This window comes from Dysidea avara, chromosome 7, assembly GCF_963678975.1.
Source record: "Dysidea avara chromosome 7, odDysAvar1.4, whole genome shotgun sequence".
NCBI classification, from domain to species: Eukaryota; Metazoa; Porifera; class Demospongiae; order Dictyoceratida; family Dysideidae; genus Dysidea; species Dysidea avara.
The window spans coordinates 15,767,378-15,788,006 of NC_089278.1; the positions used below are offsets into that span (position 1 = coordinate 15,767,378).

At 37.2% G+C, this 20,629-nt stretch overlaps 4 protein-coding genes and 1 non-coding gene across 5 annotated transcripts in view; 2 read left to right on the top strand and 3 right to left on the bottom strand.

Moving 5' to 3' along the window:
* Positions 1-2,138: 2,138 nt before the first annotated feature.
* LOC136261065 (tripartite motif-containing protein 2-like) lies at positions 2,139-4,001 on the bottom strand. The gene has a single exon (XM_066055032.1). It carries the CDS (start codon positions 3,999-4,001, stop codon positions 2,139-2,141), a length of 1,863 nt encoding a protein of 620 aa, XP_065911104.1.
* Positions 4,002-4,614: 613 nt separating this feature from the next.
* LOC136261916 (tRNA (guanine-N(7)-)-methyltransferase non-catalytic subunit WDR4-like) overlaps positions 4,615-20,629 on the top strand; it is a 69,696-nt gene continuing 53,681 nt past the window's right edge. The window contains exon 1 of the mRNA XM_066056011.1: positions 4,615-4,761. Coding sequence (XP_065912083.1) covers positions 4,688-4,761 — 74 coding nt within the window. The 5' untranslated portion in view covers positions 4,615-4,687. The remainder of the gene's footprint in view (positions 4,762-20,629) is intronic.
* On the top strand, positions 5,552-10,595 carry LOC136259730 (tRNA (guanine-N(7)-)-methyltransferase non-catalytic subunit wdr4-like). Its single transcript, XM_066053250.1, has 9 exons — positions 5,552-5,592; positions 6,130-6,199; positions 6,513-6,625; positions 7,164-7,224; positions 7,720-7,803; positions 8,407-8,474; positions 9,650-9,828; positions 10,303-10,389; positions 10,477-10,595. Exons 1-9 carry the CDS (start codon positions 5,552-5,554, stop codon positions 10,593-10,595), a joined length of 822 nt encoding a protein of 273 aa, XP_065909322.1.
* Trnai-uau (transfer RNA isoleucine (anticodon UAU)) lies at positions 9,130-9,216 on the bottom strand. The gene is given in 2 exon segments: positions 9,130-9,165; positions 9,179-9,216. It is a non-coding gene; the product is annotated as a tRNA-Ile (tRNA).
* Positions 16,892-20,629, bottom strand: part of LOC136260952 (uncharacterized) — a 34,645-nt gene continuing 30,907 nt past the window's right edge. Inside the window, exon 4 of the mRNA XM_066054875.1 lies at positions 16,892-17,408. Coding sequence (XP_065910947.1) covers positions 17,065-17,408 — 344 coding nt within the window. The 3' untranslated portion in view covers positions 16,892-17,064. The remainder of the gene's footprint in view (positions 17,409-20,629) is intronic.

The window sequence follows — 20,629 nt, forward strand, 5'->3', positions numbered from 1 at the left end:
AATTCTCACAGTTTTGTCTTTTTTCGGCACAACTACCATGCCCGCACACCATTGTGTGGGTGTGTCAACTTTTGATATCACCCCAATTGACTGCATACGGTCTAGTTCATCTTTCACTTTTTGACGAAGTGGGAGTGGAACTTTTCTGGGAGTGTGAAGGGCAAATGGCTTAGCATCAGGCTTGAGTGTGATTTCAAACTGTTTTGTAAAAGATCCTAGCCCTGTGAAAAGGTTTGGAAATTTTTGGACAATGTCAGTTTGAGTTTGGTTAATTTGATTAACCTGAGCTAGTAAATGAAGTTGTTGAATAGCAGGTAAGCCCAACAAGTTGTGTTTTAGCTGCTGTAAGACATAAACTTCCTGATCACATTTGTGGTGTGTGGAGGACAAAGTTACAGTCAACTTACCCAGGACTTTTAGTGGCTTCCTATCTGGCCCACACAGAGACTTGGTGGCTGGTTTAAGCACAACATTTCCAAGTCTGGTCATTGTCTCTTGGGTAACAGCTGTGACTTCTGCTCCAGTGTCTAATTTAAACATCACAGGTTGACCATTGATATCAATTGCAACATTCCAGGTGGAGCCTTTCCTAGACTCTATGGCATCAAGATAGATCACATCTAGGTCTTCATCTGGCTCTTGACTGTCTGAAGTCATTTCATGAACAGGTTTTGACAGACATTGGCTACTGTAGTGGCCCTTCTTCTTGCACTTGTGGCAAACTGAGTCTCTAGCTGGGCAAGTACTGCGAGGATGAGGATTGTTTCCACAGCAGATACATTTGTGTTTTTGAGTTTGTTTGTCTCTGTTCAATGTAGCATCTTTAGCTGGAAGGGATTTAAATTTCCTGCCTTTCACATGGTCAACTGATGATTGTGGTTTGGTGGTTTGATTTAGGAATACTTGCTGCTGTTGTACAGCTTCTCTTTGGCATACCATCTGCATAGCTTTGTCTAGGGTCAAGGTAGAATCCATCTGCAGACGTTCAGAGAGTGCAGTGTTACGGATCCCCACAACTAGGCGATCTCTGATCATTTGGGAAGTCAAATCTCCATATTCACAGTTTTCTACCAAGCTGTAGAGTATGGTGATGTACTCTTCTGCGGATTCTTCTGGTAATTGGTTCCTGCGGTTAAATCTAGCTCTCTCAAAGATGACATTTTTGCGAATCTTGAAGTAACCATTAAGTTTAGCTACAACAGTTTCATACTTTTGTCTCTCTTCTGATGTGATGTGGGTAGAGGCTAATACGCTCTCTGCTTCTTCACCCAAACAGTAGAGTAGAGTGCTGATTTGCTTAGCTTCACTCTTTTCTTCTGACAAACCAGATGCAAGTCGGAACTGTTCAAATCTTCTCAACCACTGTGGCCATTCATCTGGTTTTCGGAAGTTGAATGCTGCTGGGGGCTTTAGCGATATGTTGCTTGCCATCCCACTTCTGACACCATGTAGTGTGAAGCTAGTTGCTGTGTTACTCGCAGTTATTACCAATAGCCAGTTAGTTAACACAATAAATAGCAGAATGATAAATAGTAAGTACAACACACAATATATATAGAGGCAACCATACAACTACACATGATGTCATACATCATTACAGTATAAGTCAATTATAGCTAGCTAATACATAACACTTAGAAGGTTACATACAAAGTATGTGTGTGCATGCTGTTCAGTATTGGATCACACCACAACCATTTTGGCCATATTAATGAGGTGGCTTAAAAACCAAAAGTATATAGAATGAAAATACATCTGGACTTGCTGGACCTGATAATCATGACCCTTGTCACAGTTTGCAGTCCTGCAGTTAATGTGTCTTTACTTACTTAACCCCTGAAATCAGGACATCTCTAGTAAGGGTACTTTAGCATAGTCCTGCTGTAGCCATACCCAGGTCCATAGTTTTACCCCTTTGTAGGTATGGCCTCCAAAAATGTGTACACCTTGTACTAGTAGGTTTGTAATAAACACAGCTAATTCCATGACATGCCAATATACAAGTAGATGTAAATTATGATACAAATTAAATACAAGTGCAATTATACTAATTACTAAAATGAAGAGTACCTAATATTATGCCAACATTGCATAAACGTTTTTATTAACATCACAAAAAAGGTATAATAAAATTAAGATTAAAATATTTGAACTCTTCCGTTGCTATAGTCAGCAACATATATTTCATTGTTAGGACTAACAGCTATTCCACGTGGGTTGGAAAATTGAACTTCAGCAGAACCACTGGACCCAAAGCTGTGTAAGAACACTCCATCTTTGTCAAAGACTGATACACGATGATTACCACATTCACCAACAAGGATAAGGCCACACATATCAGTGGTAAGTGCAGCAGGGTGGCTCAAGTGACCATTACCAAACTGGTCCACATATGTACCATCAAGTGTAAACCTAACAATGCAATTGTTGTTATAATCAGCAACAAGTAACTGGTTATTAGTAGTGACTGCTACATCCCAGGGGTAACCCAACTGTCCTGACCCAATAATGTGACTGAACTGACCATTGAAGTGGAACACCGAGACACGATGATTACTGTATTCAACAACAAACACTTTATCATTGTGGACTACAACACCTTGTGGAGTACTCAGTTGACCATTGCCAGTTCCATAGTGTCCAAACTGCAGCAAGTACGTACCATTAACAGCAAACTTCTGTACCCTGTTGTTACTGTAATCAGCCACATACAAGTGATTGTTGGCATCAAATGATACTCCCCGTGGGTTTCGAAATTGACCACCGCCAGTTCCACATTCCCCAAGTTTTCTGATCAACTTATCTTGACTGTCAAATATGTAAACACAGTGGTAGGCATAGTCAGTCACTGCCCATACTCCATCCTTACCACATGCAATACCCCATGGACTACCCATCTTGCCACCATCATTCACAATCTTACTGGGCTTGTTCACAGTTTTGTAATTATGGTACACCAAAAAAGTGTAGGGGCTTCCTTTAATATGATTCCCTTCAATGGTAATTGACAACTTCACTTCTCCAACTTGTTTGGTTACAAAAGATGCAGAGTAGCTCCCATCATTGTTATCCTTCCCTTCTACTGGAACAACATCTCCTCCCCTGCTTGATTGTGCCTGTACAATAATGTTACTACCTCCCTTGGAACAACATTCATTATCACAGTTCTTAGTGATGATGGTAAAATCAATTTTGTTACCAGCCACAACTGGTTGTGCAGGAATACCGGTGACTTCACAATTATCTGGTATGGCAACATCATCAAACAATTGGGCAAACTGTGGAAATGACTCTTTGTACTTCTTTGCAGGAGCAAACTTCATTGTAGGCAACTCAACCGGTTCAGTCTCCAACTTGCTATATGAATTAGTTAATCTCTTCACATCATCTCCTACTTGTTTCTTCACGAACAATGCTTCCTGGTCTGAACCATTCTTCACTGCATCATTTAGCTCCTTCACACTTAGCAATTGTGCTTCTGCAAGATCTATTTGTTCCAACTGTAATGAGATTCCTTTTTTCTTCTTTGTTGACAGCTCTTGTAACTTGTTCTTCAGCTCTTCTCTTTGTTGTTCTAGTCGTTGGTGTAGTTCATCATAATACAAGTCAATCTGTTGATCAACTTCGGTGGTCAGTAATGTAATCTTCTTCTCAGCAGCTACCACCTTCTCACATGAGGTAGACAATTTGGTGATCATTTCCTCAACTGGTTCGATCATCTTCTCCATTTCCTTCCTGTGTTTGCTGGCCATCACTTTCACAGAATTATGCACATGTCCAGTGTGCTCAACGGTAATACAGTAGTGACACACAAGCTGGTCACATGTCTCACAGAAGAAATTCATCTCCAGATCATGGTCAGGGCACAACATGGACTTCACTTTGGGTCGGACATCAACTTGTTTCTTCTTTGAATGCAATTCCACCAGTTCAGCAATGTTGTGGTTTCGATTCTCTTTAGTCTTTTTGTGGAACTCATGACAATACTCACAGAGAAACATGATGCAGTCAAGACACAAAGCTACTGCTTTCCCTTCATCAACACACGTCGCATTTTGCTTCATCTTCTCCCTCAACTTTACGCTTCAAATCAACTTCATCTAGTAGACGATTAATGAAGAAATTGTTTGGTAATTCCTTCACACCTCTTGCAGGCACTGCACTCGTTTCCCTACATTCTGGGCAAACTATGTTAGAACCAGTTTGTAGTTTCTCCGTACATCCTTCACAGTAAGAGTGATGACAAGGAAGATATTTGGGCTTCTTGTACACTTCGTAACACACCGGGCAATTCAGGAGACCTGCTACCTTCTTCATACGCTCTGCAGCCATTTTTTTTTACTGGTAAGTTAACAGTTACTGAATTGATCTGTAGAAAGCAAATATATTATAATATGCACAGGAAAAGACTACGCACTAACCCTGGATTCTCAGAAAAAGGGTTGGCTCGGGCTTAGGAAGAATCAACAAAAATGTCTAGGGTTTAAGTATCCGGCGAGGTATCCGATGTCGAAATGTGTATGCACCGCATGTAGGCTTATCACGTGCCAATTTGCGCAAGATTAAGCACCCAAACTACGAGCAAATTAATTTTGTGCAGCACAATATTCTTTAGAGGCGCTAATGTTAAGGGCACACGTCTGCAAGTTGTACGTCTGTTAGGTATGAGATAGATAGATCTGCTGAGATGAATTGCTGTCCACTGTCCGATTGGGTTGGTTTCACCACGGCTCAGTCCAATGTACTGCTAATGAACAAAAGGTGGGCATGCCATGATTAAGTCAAGGTTGTCATTCCCTGGTGGGGGGTGGGGATTTATTTATTATTTACTGAAATCACACGTTACAAGATTATAACACATAGGTATAATATAAGAAATCTTCAGGGATATCAATGTGATCATTAATAAATCTTGTACATCATTATAAGTTTAGCTCTGACTCTTCTCTGTTGTAGTGAAGGTAGAGCAATACAGAGGGTTTGTCATATTCTAATGTCATTTCCCCAGTATTGGAGAAGCTTGTCAAATCACTACCATCCTAAATAGGGTGGAAATGAAACATAATATCAATAAATGTACAAATTTATGGAACGAGCTGACTTAAATGCAGAGTACGTGGTTGCTTAAGCTTTTAAACAGTCCCATTGGTACAATTCTGTTCCAACAGAATTCAAAACTGCAGTACAATATGGTAAGTTGGTACCACCTAGGTATCAGGTGAAAAGTAGCTAACAAGACTTCATATATTCAAGTCATATGATTTCAAGATTTTTAAAGCATTGCTAGGGATTTGATTGGTTTATAAATGAAGGTTATGTACTGGTAAAGGTGTGAGGGAACATATGCAGTTGTTGTTTAAAAACTGGTGTGGAGGTTTGATACTCAGGGCTATAACTAAAGCAACAGTTTTGCCATGAGTGCACAGTGAATAAAAAGGTTGGCTCAATGTCAGAAGCCTTTGTGGTGACTTTTCAAAAGAGACTCTAGGGTTACAAGCTGTACAAATGGAGTGTTTGTACCTTCAAGAGTGCTTTGTAGTACTCATATAAAATGAGCGAAATATCCAAGTTTGAGAAAAACTCAACTAAAACGTATGCTGTGCGCCTATTGAGGATTCACCTCAATACACCTGTACCCTGTAAATATCATAATGATCACATCAAATCAAATTTATTACAGTTACTGTTATCTATGATATTTTGTATTTGTAAGTCATGAGACAAGATTTTGAGATAGATTTTAATAGAGTTGTGAATCCCTTAGTGAAACATTTAGCTGTATTGGCAGGCTTCTAGTGTGGTGGGGTGTAACTACCTGCCTGTGACATTATATTTCGTTTTCAGTGCTACTCTCCCTCCCTCCCTCCCTCCCTTGTATAGAATGTATGGTTATGTTTGTACCAGCTATGCATGTACCTGGTAAGATTAGTTTAACAGATGAATATATTTTGATTACAGAAAATTTTCATACGGTGTGGTATGTTGTAATTGTAGTTAGCAGTCAGGTAAAGTTTGGTGGTTTGATTAACAAAGAATTGGATCTAATATCAAGTTTATAGATTTAATAGCAGTGAAAATTTTGACCCTTTAATATTTGTATCCATACTAACCGTTGTTGTGTTGCTGCAGTTATTCCACTGATGACATAGGCAAGGAAAGTACATTTTTGCTCGGTCACTTATCCATGTTGTTAGATATGGTATGTTCTTATCTCTACTGTGTTGCTTGTCATGAAACGTTAATCTTAAATAACCGTATATCACAATGGAATTAGTACAATATCATAACCCACTAAAATGTGTGGAGCATTATTATGTTGATAATTCACATGCCTGAACTACATGAGCCACATGTGTACCAACAAATATACACATGTTATAAGGTTCCTACAATAAATTTGGTGTGTTAAAATTTTGTAATACATTAATTGAAATTGAAAATGCATACTTTAAAGAGTAAGGAATGCATGAATTTGACCTACATATATCACATGTGTGTGTTGTTACTATTAGGTGATCACCATGGATCAGAAATATGTTATTACAGCTGATCGTGATGAGAAAATCAGGATCAGTCATTTTCCTAATGCTTATAACATTAAAGCATATTGTCTTGGACACAATGAGTGAGTTTGTGTATTGCACAACTTTCATGTGACATTACAGTAACTTTCACACTTTGTGTGAGGTGCAAAAGTTGTCTTCATGAAGTTTCATGTATTGAGGGAAAGTTTCAATCGACAAAATTTTTTTTTGATTTCATCTTAAACTATTAAAGTATTTCCATGAATGCTGCCTGTGTAGCTAAGTATTAATAGATTCTAATGAAAGTTAAAGAGCACTGTTTGAGTATTTCAAGAAGACCTCTGTTTACCCGATGAGAATGGGCCACTTGTACTGTCTTCATCTCTTACCCGACTCACCACGTTCATGTACTTTCTTTTGTCTGTCACCAGTGTAGAGGAAGATAAATCTCTACTGGTACAATAGTAACATGATGTACAGCTAACCCTCACACACACCAAACACCTTGTCTACGTAAGCAACTTGACACTCACAGCAGGTACTGCCATATTTTGCTCTACTGCAAAAGTTTAATCACCTTCACTGTGAAAGCTATATGGTACATATGTGCAACTGTTATATGTTTTCTCACACCTACAGCTTTATCAGCTGTTTACTACAATGTATCCATTATGAACATGTACTCATATCAGGATCTGGAGTGAGTGACACTTTTGTTATAAAAGTAATCATGCAGTAATAAGACTATACCTCAAATATAATAATAGTGTTCAATGCACAGAATATGATCAAATAGTTACACCTTTTAGATGAATGTCAAACAAGTTCATATCTGTATTGGAGTACAGTAGTAGCTGAACATTCTATAAGAGTATCTTCTTTATCTTCTGTAATGGTACAATGGATCTTTTAGATCTTCATATTGCAGACATTGAGACCTGCCATCCCTAGAAATATTGTATGGGACCAGACCTGTTTGATACCAATTAAATCTTTATTGTTATAGTGGAGGTTTATTCTATTGTGTCCAAAAGAAGTTCCACTGTATTGTTTGTTACAGCTGTATGTACAGCTTTAGTGATATGAACTATTCAGGTACCTTTTAACTGAGTGTACCACTACAAGTTGGATTTGCTGTTGGGTTATGGTATATATCAACTACATGTATGAGACTGATTATAAATTTCTTACTTAGGATGGCACTGTAAAGACTTGGGATTTTGAACATGGGAGATTACTACATACAGAATTCTGCTCATCACCAAGAACCATTGGTCTGGTAAGACAAGTAGATAATTATAATTTATATGTTATAATATACATGCAAACGAAATGTAATGAAGAAATTAACTTGAGGCTTGGTTTCAGAAATGCCTAGCTAGGGCTTAGATTCGATATGAGGAGTACTGAACTCCTCGGCATTATTTCCCAATTTGGAGAAGGTAGTGCATACTGTTGTTGTTCCTGGAAACAACACACTGGTGTGGTGTACTGGCTTGTTGGGTCACACAACATACTAAATGTATTTCATTTTCCTTCAAAGTGTAGCATTACATGGCAGCAAAGCATTCCTTTCTGAAGATGGTTAAGAAAAGAGTCAACAATGTTAAAATGTTACCACAGAAATTAAGATGACTCCATTTGTGTATTCACTGCAACCACCAGCTTGCCAGCTAGCCAGCTACATATATTCCTAAAAACTTCTCTTAGCCTTATTATTAATAGTGATCAAATAAACAACTCTTTATAAGTTCTATTATTTGACCTCTTCCTTCTGGCGCAGAAAAGAATAAACTACACAATGATACCTACCTCTTGCACTATGTCACTCACTGCAGTGCTTTAACTATTATCAGTGACAATGTTTTTATTCCTCATACAGAAGCCAAATCCTGTGTCATGTGTTGCTGCTCTCTGTACAAAGCCTTTCATTGCTGTTGTCATAGAAAGGTACATGTATGTATTATACCTTGTCGCTGATGTTGGGCATGTTCACATCTCAGTTCCAATGTAAATTATAGTGTACATACTACATATATACACACTTTGTTGTTGTATTCTGTGTCATGGCAGTCAAGGAAATGATTTGTTATCCCTGCTGGTTTTTTTGTTCAAGTTTCTGTACAACTGGAAATATTGACAAAAGGAAAATTTGTCAAATTTGCAGCTTTGCAGCTTTGACGAATTAAAATTTGATGAAAAACAAGAAATCTAAACACTGAAATTTAAGGTGCTTATTGACATTTGATGAATTAAAATTGACGAATGTAATGGATTCATCAAATTTGTCTTTTGTCAAAATTTCCTGTCATACGGTAGTTGATTTTCACATGATTTATATCATATGCCTAAAGCCATTTTGTTCATGTCATCAACTGGAACTAGCATGCACGTATCTCTTTATTTACAAATTTTACTATGCATTACACATTATCCATGCTCTAAATATTTAGTATTAAAATAGTACATCTGTATGATGGGAATTTACAAACAAAGTTTGTGCAAAAAGCAATGAATAAATTACATCCCATTGGGAGGCTTGAATAAAAAAGGTGTAACTGTTAAATTCTTGATAAAATGAGGGAACAACAACAAAAAAAATCACTTCCCCAGGGGAGGCTCGAACTCCCGACCTTCGCATGTCTGATACTGTCTATAAGTACAACACGCTAACCAACTACGCCACTGGGGAGTGCTATGGGAGTGCTGCTATGTAATTGTATTATACTTTCTAACTAACAATGAGGAATAGACTATAAGAGTAAAGGAATGTAGGCCAACTTTGGACAGATACCAGTACTAGTTCCAGACTGCTGATCCCACAGCTGCTACAGGCTAATGCTGTTGTACCCTATCAACTTTGTGTATGTTACAACTCACACGCAAAAAACTGAAATATGGTGATGTTTGTGATCTCTTTTTGTCAAGTATCTATGATAGTATTAGTGCTTCCCTACCTACTGGTTGAGATAGCAACTGTAGATTTACACATGTACACCTTATCAGATGAATGATGACACAATATTTCACTGGTCGCTAAACTCACAACTCATAGTTTTGTGTTCTTTTGCGGTAGGTAGCCTTTCAGCATATCAGTATTACAGTGTTAAATGTTATTATTTTAGTGATCCAAATGTTACTGTATACGAGATCCGATCAGATGGAATACTAACAACTAATTGTTCTGTGACACTTGAAGCAAGTTCTTTTAGTGTTTGTTTTGATGGGTCTGGAGGCATGTGTCTCCACAGAAAATTTTTGAAATTTGAATGCTTTGAGATTGAATCTGATAGCATTTTTAGTGGTACATGAAATAGGATACATACAATATGCAATTATTTTCATTAAGATGTACAAAATGAATCAGATTCATCATGCAGTAAGTGAAGGCATTTGAGATAGACTGTATATGTTTCCATTGAATATTCTAGTAGTTAGGTGACTACTCTATTAGAGTATCTTGATCTTGCGCACTCCCAATATTGATTCACACAGTATTCCATTCTTGTGTAACCTTTAGCACAAATCCTACTAAATCAAAGCAAAGTAAGGTTGCTAATGAGGAGAAAGAAGTACAATAGTTGCTGAATATTAGCTACTGGGCATTGGAAAAAGTGAGGGCCTCCACTCTTTGAAGTGGGAGGGCAGTTTCCCCATATGCCCCTCCTATTTCTCCACCCCTGCTCAGTAGAGACAGCAACAGTTTGAAAAATTGATATCAGGTGACCAATGAGAATCAAGAACTGAGTCCTGTTTCTTTCATGTCATGTATATGTAGGTATGATCAACAGTGATGTACTAGTCGGCTATACAGAAGGAAAACTGTATCAAATAAGAAAAACAAACAGCCTTCAGTTGTTGAAAAGTTGGTTACCACATTTTAAGACACAAAAACTAGATCATGTGCAGAATTCTTGTGACGACAACTGATGTAACTTATCACCACCACCAGCTACAGTGGATTATGAATCAGAACAGTATAAAGGTGTGGTAGACAATAATAGTGATCAGGTAGATCATGAGTTAGAAGATGAAGCACCTATTAAGGTGTCTTCAGCTCAAGATAAATGATTAAGAAGAATAGCAAGATTGAAACAACTGGAGAGGATGAAAGCAATTGAAGCTGCAACATCTAGACAACAGAGATATAACAAAAGAGTAAACAGTGTAAACCCTGTGAAAGTTTCATTGAAGAAAGTGAAGTGGAAAAAAGATTTAAGTGTCTATCATATTTATAGCAATGATTCAAGTTAGGTGTACCATTTAAATCGCTTTATAGTGTTGTAAATTTGCATAATTATTTATCATTTTAAATTTATATAGTATCATATACCTTTAACATATGCATCTGTGTGAACTGTATGAATATTTATGTGTGTGACTAAGTGTGCTTCTGAAAACAGTGGTTGGTGCAATTAAAAACAGATAAATCTAAAGCATCTGTGGATGTTATAGCTATACATGTTGTATGCTATGTAATCTCTGATGTCTGTACATGCATGTACCTCTTGAAATTCTATGGAGTGGAATAATTATCCCTTAAATTCCAGCATCTATTTTTCTATATATTTTTATATGTTTTACATGTACTTGTAACCTTTTTTGTATAACTATAGATAGAAGTGCTTTGTCTAAACCACCCATTTTTATTGTATCAGTAGCTAATCTCTTAGCAACCGTCAAAACTCTTGTTTATACAAGACAACAAATGTATGCTATTCACATTTGTGTTCTTTAACAATGAATTCCTCTTCTTTGAGAGATCAATCTAAGATAACCTAATGATTGATTAAAAACAACAGAGTACCTGGCACAAACATTAATAATAGTGTTGTTTTAGTACAGCACATTCATTTTAGTTTAGTTCTAGTTCTTGTACCCATAGTCCACTACAGTTTTAGTTAGTTTTAGTTCTAGTACCCCATATTTCTGTAATTTTAGTTAGTATTTAGTTTCATTATAGTTAGTGTTAATTTTAGTGTTAGATATCTTCACCTATACTAAGGCCACACCAAGTCAAACCTTAGTTTCTGGTCACCCGCCCGCATGGAAAACTGGAACCCCAGTTTATGAGGACTATTATTAATATTACAGGCGCTTAAGGTGGCGATAAAGCAATGACGCGCACAAGAAGCCATAGCAAATACATATGACGTAACATATCATATACTACGCAATTTGTGGTAAATCAGGCGGGGGCTAATTCGGCGCAGAACCATAATAAACTTACCAAGCGTAAAAACAGCCACGAATAACAGGTGAGTTGTTAGCAAAAACAACAAGCAGCTGCTGTTACACATTTCAGGTGGAATGTAACTCACCTTTACAACAAATTGACAACGTGAAAACAAGCGCTACTAATAATTATTATTTGTTTCGACTCACCTTACAGCCTGTTACAAACATTATCTTTTCTCTGTAGACACGGGTTGAACAGCCACGAAACCTCGTATGAATGGTAAGCAATAGTGTCTGAATAATTCTACGTATCGGTATATCATATGTCCATTCTATGGCTTCTTCGCTTGGTGCGAACGGTGAAACAAGGCTATCATCTGCTTTTAAACGCCATATATTTCGACTTGTAAATCGCTTCCACTTATTGATACGTAGGATGATTCTTGTAATAGTATGCTTTCATCATGTGAAGTGTTGGAGCTAAAACTTGAGGTTATTGAGAGATAACGCGTCTTCTGTGGCCCACTAAGTACCACCGATTTCTTGGTTTGAGAGCAGTTCTACGCTTTATACTCTCTACGAATGATAGATTCCTGTATGCATAGTTTATTTGTATGCAAAATTAAGTACTAGCTTTCAATATGTCTTAAATTGAGACCATGTTGAGACACAGCAGATTGTTGTCAAGAATGCGCGTTATTACTTTAGCGCCACCTTAAGTGTACGTGACCAAGGACAGTGATTTTTAAACACTGCAAAAGATCGAGATACTCTAATAGAGCAGTCACACTACCCTTAACTTTAATACTAGAATAGACAGATACTACTATAACGTTTTTGACTTGTCCTTGATTAGCTATATAGCTATTAGTAATGCTTCTGTTGCCAGTAAGTAACTTCAGTACAGTATGTATGTAGCATTGATCACTAGCCTAATGATCAGATATACCATAGCTTAAACTTTCCTAACAATTCAGATGTGGTCCTCTAATGATTAATCTAGTAACTCTTCTAGTGGATCTAAACTTGGACTTCCTTATCACTGATCACTGATATACTGACTAGAAATCCGGTAACATTTGGTGAGCTCAAACTTCAACTTTTCCATGATTAAATAATTGCAAGTATGGTCCTAAATTAACAAGTGCATGGCATCCCTTAGTTAAAACATTATCTTAGCTTTCCCACATGATCACTGAAAAACACTAGCCTGGAGCACTCAACAACTCAACTCAAAACTTTGACAGCTACTTTACTGAAGGTTTACTGTATAGAAGGCTGGAAACACATGCATATATAGTTGACTAAGACTTCACATTTGAAAGAGTTTCTGATGTGTTAATATAGTTTTGGATTATTATTAGCTAGCTAATAAATAATAATTTCCTGACATAGCTAATGAAACATTTCATTTGTAAAGCAAAAGTAGCTACATGAGTAGACCTTTCCTTAGTGTTAGCTACACATTGTTGTGCTCAGCAGTGTAGCTAGCCATCAACAATTTTCCTGGTGCACTTTGCAGAAGCATAATTAACTACTTATGCTATAAGAATGTTGGTTAAGCTTGGTTGTAAACTCAATATGAAATGGGTAAATTGAGCGAAATTAATAACATTACAGTATTACTGGTGTATATGTAAGAGTCTATGATAGTCCTGAAGTCCTGATCATCCGCCCGCCCGCATCCTTTGTTGGCTAGGGAGTGACCAGAAACTAAGGTATGACTTGGAGTGGCCTAACCTTGGTAGCACCCCCTAGACTTCCAGAAACTTTAGATTTGGTGTTTTGATAGATTTTTCAATTTTATTTCCCATTTTATATCAATGAGGAAAACTGTACCGATAATCCAATTCTTCAATTAATACACGGAATTTGCTGTTATCTACTAAATTCAGTGGTACATTGTTAGCACCTATAAAGATTGCAAGATGAAATGTATAATAGCCTTATGTTTATTGTTATTAGGGTTGTACAATTTAGATCCTAAAATACGTATTGGCAAGGAGGACTGTTTCAGTTATTAGGGTTGTACAATTTAGAACCTAAACTACGTATTGGCAAGGAGGACTGTTTCAGTTATTAGGGTTGTACAATTTAGATCCTAAACTACGTATTGGCAAGGAGGACTGTTTCAAATGGCTAGAAGAACCTCTCCCTTTGTCTTTTCAATTTCAGCTGCTTCAAAATGTTTATAAGCATCAGTATGGCATGTCTTCAAATGCTTCTTCAAGTTTATAGAATATTGTCCTTTAAATTCTTTATATACCACAAATCAAACCATCAGTACTTTTCACAGTACACACACTTTTGTCCTTGATCTTATCATGCCTGAAGTGGTTCCACACTCCACTTGACTTAGGCCTTCCACCTGGTTCAGCACAACTTCCACTTGCCATTGTGCACAAATGAACAAAAGCTCTATATAGAATGCTTAAATAACCTAAATCAGTAGAATTAATGCTGAATAACAATGTTTTATAGTAGCATTTGCAGGTATCACCATCTTCAAAGAAAAGTGTTAAGTGGTTTATATAGTGCACAATACCTTTTTATGTAGGATTGCTTGAGAAACCTTTCATTAGTTCTAGTTCTTGAGCTAAAAGTTTTAATGGTTTTGGTTTAGTTCTAGTTTCAGTTTTGAATCAAAAATTGAAAGAATTTTAGTGCTGTAAAGCATTAATAAATAAAAAATAAATAAATAATGAATCTCTACCTTATTAGTTGATGGAGAGACATGCACAGATGCTAAAGGTAAAGTTGAAACGTTGAACAAGTATTTTAAATCAGTATTTACATGTGGCAAGTTTGAAACTATCCAACTGGCAGAGGTGAAATTTTAACACCAATAATGCAATGCTTTGTAATTTCTTACTCATGACCACTAACTATTATAAAGTATACAGTAAACTATAACATGAAGTCAAAATTAATACATTTAGGGGTAGTTTTAGAAATTTTTGAAGGGGGTTTTCAGTGAAGGTATTAGATTTCATGGTCACATGTATAGGGTCTGGGACTCCATTTTACCTTGCTTGCGATCTCTTGCAGCCTCTAGATGTTGCATTGAGTCTAAGGGACAAGTGAGCTCTAACATGGCCACTGAGTTGTTTCCCTTGTTGTAATTCACTATAGGTCTGGACAATATGGGATAATGAGTATAGGAGGAATTGTAGCCTTTATATGAGTTCTTAAAAAACAGTATTTTAAAATAGATTTGTAAGTCCTTTTAAGTACTGCAAACATATAGTAGTTTGTACACAGTGAGTGTCAATGAGAATAAATTTTATGGAGGTGCATGTAGTTTTCAACTTCTTGAAATTCTTTAAAACCTTTCAGCTAAAAACTTAGAAGTTTGGACATGCTTTAAGCGCCGCTAAAATAAAGTTTCTTTCTATGGAGTGGAGTAAAACAGTAGTCTCAATATAATAAAGTGAGACATCATTATTTCTGTTTATGAATACGTACATGATTGGTATGATGAAGTTATATGCGTGGAAAAGTGGTTTGGTATTTTCACCCAAAAACCCTAAGCACTTTGCAAAGCAAAGTATATCGCCTTAAAGCTTACATGAAGAGTGATTGGAATATTGAGTCTGCCCTGGTCTACCCCACTGTTTGTTTATTTTGTATTGCAACTATTGAGGTCATGTGAAATACCAAATAAAACCATGTAATTAAGGGTAATAGTTTTAGATGGCGCTTAAAGCGTGTCCAACCTCCTCTGCAACCTTACTATGTATCATGTACCCACAAGCAGCTGTTTAATTGGAATTCTGGTATAACAAACAGTATATCTGCTATCCTATTGCAATTCCTGCAGTTTCATCTGAAGAGATTGTATGGCTAAATGCAACTACTGTAATGAGGGGTTTGTTGGATTGGTGGTAGCACTTGGTAAGAAATAGTGCATGCATCCTTGTCAAACACCACTCCTTCTGAAGAAGACAACTCAACTATGGTAACTGAAATTACCTTATATGCTGAACTTGATGACCCCATGTGTATCAACAAAAATCAACCCTGCAAACTTTTTGGAAAATAATCGCAAAGCATTATACTATCCTTTACCTAAGTACTTCTGGTATGTACTTGTACTTTTCTTAAGTACTCTTGTGATCTCAGTTGGAGTACTTGTACTTCACAAACTCAAAAGTACTTTTACCTTACCTAAACGCTATATTGTAAAGGTCTGAAACTTTCCCCTTTGGAATAGCATGGATTTTAATTTTCGTGTCTCATAACTGCAGCATCTACTCCACAGAAAATAAACTGTTGCTCAGTGACTGAAAGCTGTTCATGTATGTACTGTGTTGAAGGTTAGCTTTCTTATAACAAAGTTACTATTGTTCCAACGGATACACTTTGCCAGGGCCTCTGCTCCAGCAGTCCACTAGATTATCAAAAGTTCAAAACATATGCACTAGCTGTATGAAGTATGTTTTTGAAACAAACTACAAAGGGGGTTGGGGGTGCAAGGTGCCTGTCCCGTGCACTTCACACCCTCCAACCCTTGAACTTACCAACTTATTTTTGTATAGACAGTGAAACATATCATTATGCTTAACAGGCAAACCTCACGGTTTGGTTGTTCTTAGGTTCTACAGCTTGGCTTTCACTATACTCTTGCATTCATAACTTAGCTGACATCTTGGTTCACATTTTAACTATACAGTAGAAACTAAGGGGGATAGGTAGCCAACAGCAGTATAGCATAGACTAGTGCATGGTTACCACTCTGGATTCACACTCTAAGGATCAGTATGATAAGTGCTGGAGACAAACAGCTGATGTGCAAAATTTTATCCCCACCAGCTTATTGCCTTTTATATTGGCTAGAAAAGGGATTAAATTTGTGCATGTCGGGTGATGATCTATTACAATGATACCACTAGTTTATATAAACCCTTGTAAACACTTGTATCAACAATATCCTTACTTTTAACATACACTAACACCACCACAACAGCATGATGTTTTTCACGGACTGGACTCACGGACTGGACTCACGGACTGCAATAATCCATGCATTATCCATCTCTTGCAACACCAGAGAAACCACTATCGAGCTACAAATGCTGGTACTGTTCTTCCTTAGAAGTCTAAGTCCTTGAAATTAGGTTAGGTAATCCTAAGGCTGCAGCACATGTTGCTGCAGACCTTCAGTGCTGGTCACTGTAAAGCATTAATACAATACAATACAATAGAAGTTATTTAAGTAGTGCATACACTAATTAATTAGAATACACCAACTACAATAATGACGACAACAATAATTATACTCTATCACTATTAACAACAAAATTTAGTCAATGACACAGTAAAAAGTTATCACCTAACACTAACACATTGCACACAAGCAAAATTACATAGAATCTAGGCTATTTTTCAGGTCTTTAGCTACCTCTTTGGTGGCAATGTTACCAAATGTTTTCAAGGTTTCCAGAAAAATGTAAAACGTCGTGGAATAACCTTCTTTTACAGGACCTAAAATGTAACTAAGTAGCTCTTTTATCTTGTCAGACTCCTTCGTCTTATCTCTAACATTTCTTTCTTGTTCAAAATTAATGACATCTTTTGAAACAAGTTCTGATAGGAAGCTCTCTGTTTCTGTGATTGATGAAGTAATCTTCCGGTAGTAACATTTCAATACTTTATATTCTTTAGTAGCGTTTGGTGGAAAGGACTTGGATTCAGGAAAACCAGAATCTGAACAATAGATTGACATATGCAGTTAATTAACCATATACAAATTAAATTTCTCCACTAACATTTAAATTATTTCTTACAGTTATCATATGTGACCTAATTTTAGAAAACCGTCGATATACACACAATAGTACTTTTGTAATAAAATGCATTTAAAACAATGGGTAAAAATGCAAGTCCCAGAAAAAAATTTACGCAAGTTTTTATCACCCTGCTGGTTGGTGAATTGACACTCCAGTGGATAAATCCTGGGCATCACCGTGTTTCCCTGTTCATAGGGAGTTCAAAAATCCTTGTTTCATCTCCATACACAGCTCTGAATTACAAATGTTTGTTTACGTTGCGGTGACGAAGGAATTTCCTGTGATGAAGTATAATCTCAATGAGTGTGAATCTGAACTTTTATTATTGATTTTGTAACCTATTGATTTTTTCTTGTAATCATAATTATATGTACGAATTATTTCTTCTTTTGTAAAATTAGGACTTCTGTATGTATGAACTTTTGAGTGCGTGATTGACAGTTTAATCAAAATAATTTCAATAGGTTATGGGCCCAGTCTAATGACCTAACAGATAGAAGTCGATAGTGATGGAATTAAGTACACAGAATCACAAACAGATGGTGGGATGGCTGAGCCTGATCAAGTGATTGAAAGTCCCATGCTAACTGGTGGGAATTCGGTTCTCCGTAGGTCAACATGAAACAGACAAGCACCAGATTGGTATGGTGATGTTGTGACAATGGTTTCATGTGATCAGGAAGATCCCACATCAGTAACTGAAGCCAAAGCTGCTCCAGACAAATGTCAGTGGGAGAAGGCCATGGAAGCAGAAATGAAATCACTCCAGTCAAATAACGTGTGGGAGCTAGTTTATCCTCCACCAAACTGGAAGGTCATAGGTAGTAAATGGATTTTCAAACGTAAAGTAAATGCTGATGGGGTTGTGGAGCGCTACAAGGCAAGGCTGGTTGCTCAAGGCTGCACTCAAAGGTATGGATTGGATTATGAGGAGACCTTTAGTCCTGTTGTTCGTTTCAAATCCATAAGAGTTTTGTTGGCCATTGGAGCTCAACACAAGCTAGAGCTTCATCAAACGGATGTAGCTACAGCCTTCCTACATGGAGAACTGACAGAAGAGGTCTATATGCAGCAACCAGCAGGGTTTGTTGAATCCGGGAAGGAATCTAGTGTGTAGGCTAAAGCGCAGCATTTATGGGTTAAAGTACTCACCGTGTTACTGGAATCATGCCTTGGATAGTTGACTAAAGGAAATGGGGTTTTCTCAGACATCAAGTGATCTCTATCTGTATGTGCTCACTGATTCAGAAGGAGAGATTTTCGTAGTGGCTGTCTATGTCGATGACATTATTCTTGGTTGTAGCAGTCCGACGAAGATGAATACAGTCAAAAGTGAGCTGAGTCAGAAGTTTGAAATGAAAGATCTAGACACACTACATCATTTCCTGGGAGTCAAGATTGTTCAGGATAAACTTGATGGAACTGTGTGGGTTGGTCAACCTTTTTACACTGAGAAGATTCTTCATAATTTTGAAATATACAATCCCAAGCCTGTTGGCTCACCAGTGAATCCTGGTACTAAACTAGCTTCCAGTAAAGACCCAGAGAACATGTGCAACCAGCAAATGTATCAGGCACTGGTAGGAAGTCTGCTGTACTTGTCTACAAAGACTCGTCCTGATATAGCATATGCTGTGAGCAGCGTTGCTTGTTACTGTGCCAACCCAACCAATGACCACTATACAGCAGTAAAGAGAATTTTGAGATACTTAAATGGCACTCGAAACTTTGGTTTGCTGTATAGAGGGGATGATCTTAGTGAGATAAAGGGGTACTCTGATGCAGACTGGACAGGTGATGTGGGAGATAGGAAATCTACTTCTGGATACATGTACAGGTGGAGCTGTGACTTGGAAGAGCAGCAAACATAGCTGTGTTGCACTATCCACAGCCGAAGCAGAGTATGTTGCCTTGTCAGCTGCCACACAAGAATCAGTATGGCTTCAGCAATTAATGAGTGACTTGATGCACATTAGAAAGCAAGAAATGACCATCTTTGAGGACAATCAGTCAACCATCTGTCTTGCTAAGAATCAACAGACAAATGGACGAATGAAGCATATTGTTATAAAGTACCATTTTGTTCATGACCTAGTTGAGACTGAAAGAATTAAATTGGTCTATTGTAGCACTGAAGATATGGTAGCTGATATGCTTACTAAGGGACTTGCCATCCAACAATTTGAAAAACTTCGCAAACTAGCTGGAGTTGTGGAATGCACTCACAGAGACTGAGAAGGAGTGTTGATGAAGTACAATCTCAATGAGTATGAATCTGAACTTTTATTATTGATTTTGTAACCTATTGATTTTTTCTTGTAATCATAATTATATGTACGAATTATTTCTTCTTTTGTAAAATTAGGACTTCCGTAAGTATGAACTTTTGAGTGCGTGATTGACAGTTTAATCAAAATAATTTCAACATTTCCGACGATTTTTCTTCAATGAATTCGTCTTCCTTCTGGATCACAGAAGAATACCTTTGGCAAAAACTATACCTTGGTGGATTCACAACTTCATGGCAAATACAATGAGCAAAGGTTCATTCCTGTACGCCATTGTATCAGTAAGTTATGATCGTTTATGTAAGTGCCTGTATAATATTCTTTCAATGTCTTCTGTACATATTGATTATTTGCTCGTCCGGCTGTCTACTAGTGATGCACCGATACCACTTTTTCACTACCGATCCGATACCGATACATTTGAGGCCGAAAATGGCCGATACCGATCCGATACCGATACTTTTCCCCATGGGCATTTCTCACAAGAAACAGCTAGTGATTTAGTTTACTAAAGTCATTTGCTAATCTCATCAACTGCAGTTTGCTGGCTTTGTGGCTATCAATTACGCGAAGATAATAGTTTATGGCTTCAATGAATCTAATCTCGTGGCCTACTCCAGTTTCCACTGTACTAATAATGCTAGTAACTGGCTTCTTTTAAGGAATTCATGGCTAATATCAGCTTTTGCTCAACTCCATTCGATGCACTATGTATGCCGCCATCTTGACAAGTAATTAAATGATGTCATTTAAAGTATCGGTTGGTATCGGGCATTTATAGCTTTACCAATACAAGTCTGATACCGCCAAAATAGGGCCGATACCGATACTAGTATCGGTATTGGTGCAT

What these genes read in the sequence shown, in the direction of transcription:
- LOC136261065 (XM_066055032.1), bottom strand. Translation starts at nt 4,001, where the DNA reads ATGTTTCTCTGTGAGTATTGTCATGAGTTCCACAAAAAGACTAAAGAG.
- LOC136259730 (XM_066053250.1), top strand. Translation starts at nt 5,552, where the DNA reads ATGAGCGAAATATCCAAGTTTGAGAAAAACTCAACTAAAAC. An exon ending in TATCCATGTTGTTAGATATG is followed by an intron (nt 6,200 to 6,512) that starts GTATGTTCTTAT and finishes TGTTACTATTAG; the next exon opens with GTGATCACCATGGATCAGAA. An exon ending in CAGCCTTCAGTTGTTGAAAA is followed by an intron (nt 10,390 to 10,476) that starts GTTGGTTACCAC and finishes CACCACCACCAG; the next exon opens with CTACAGTGGATTATGAATCA.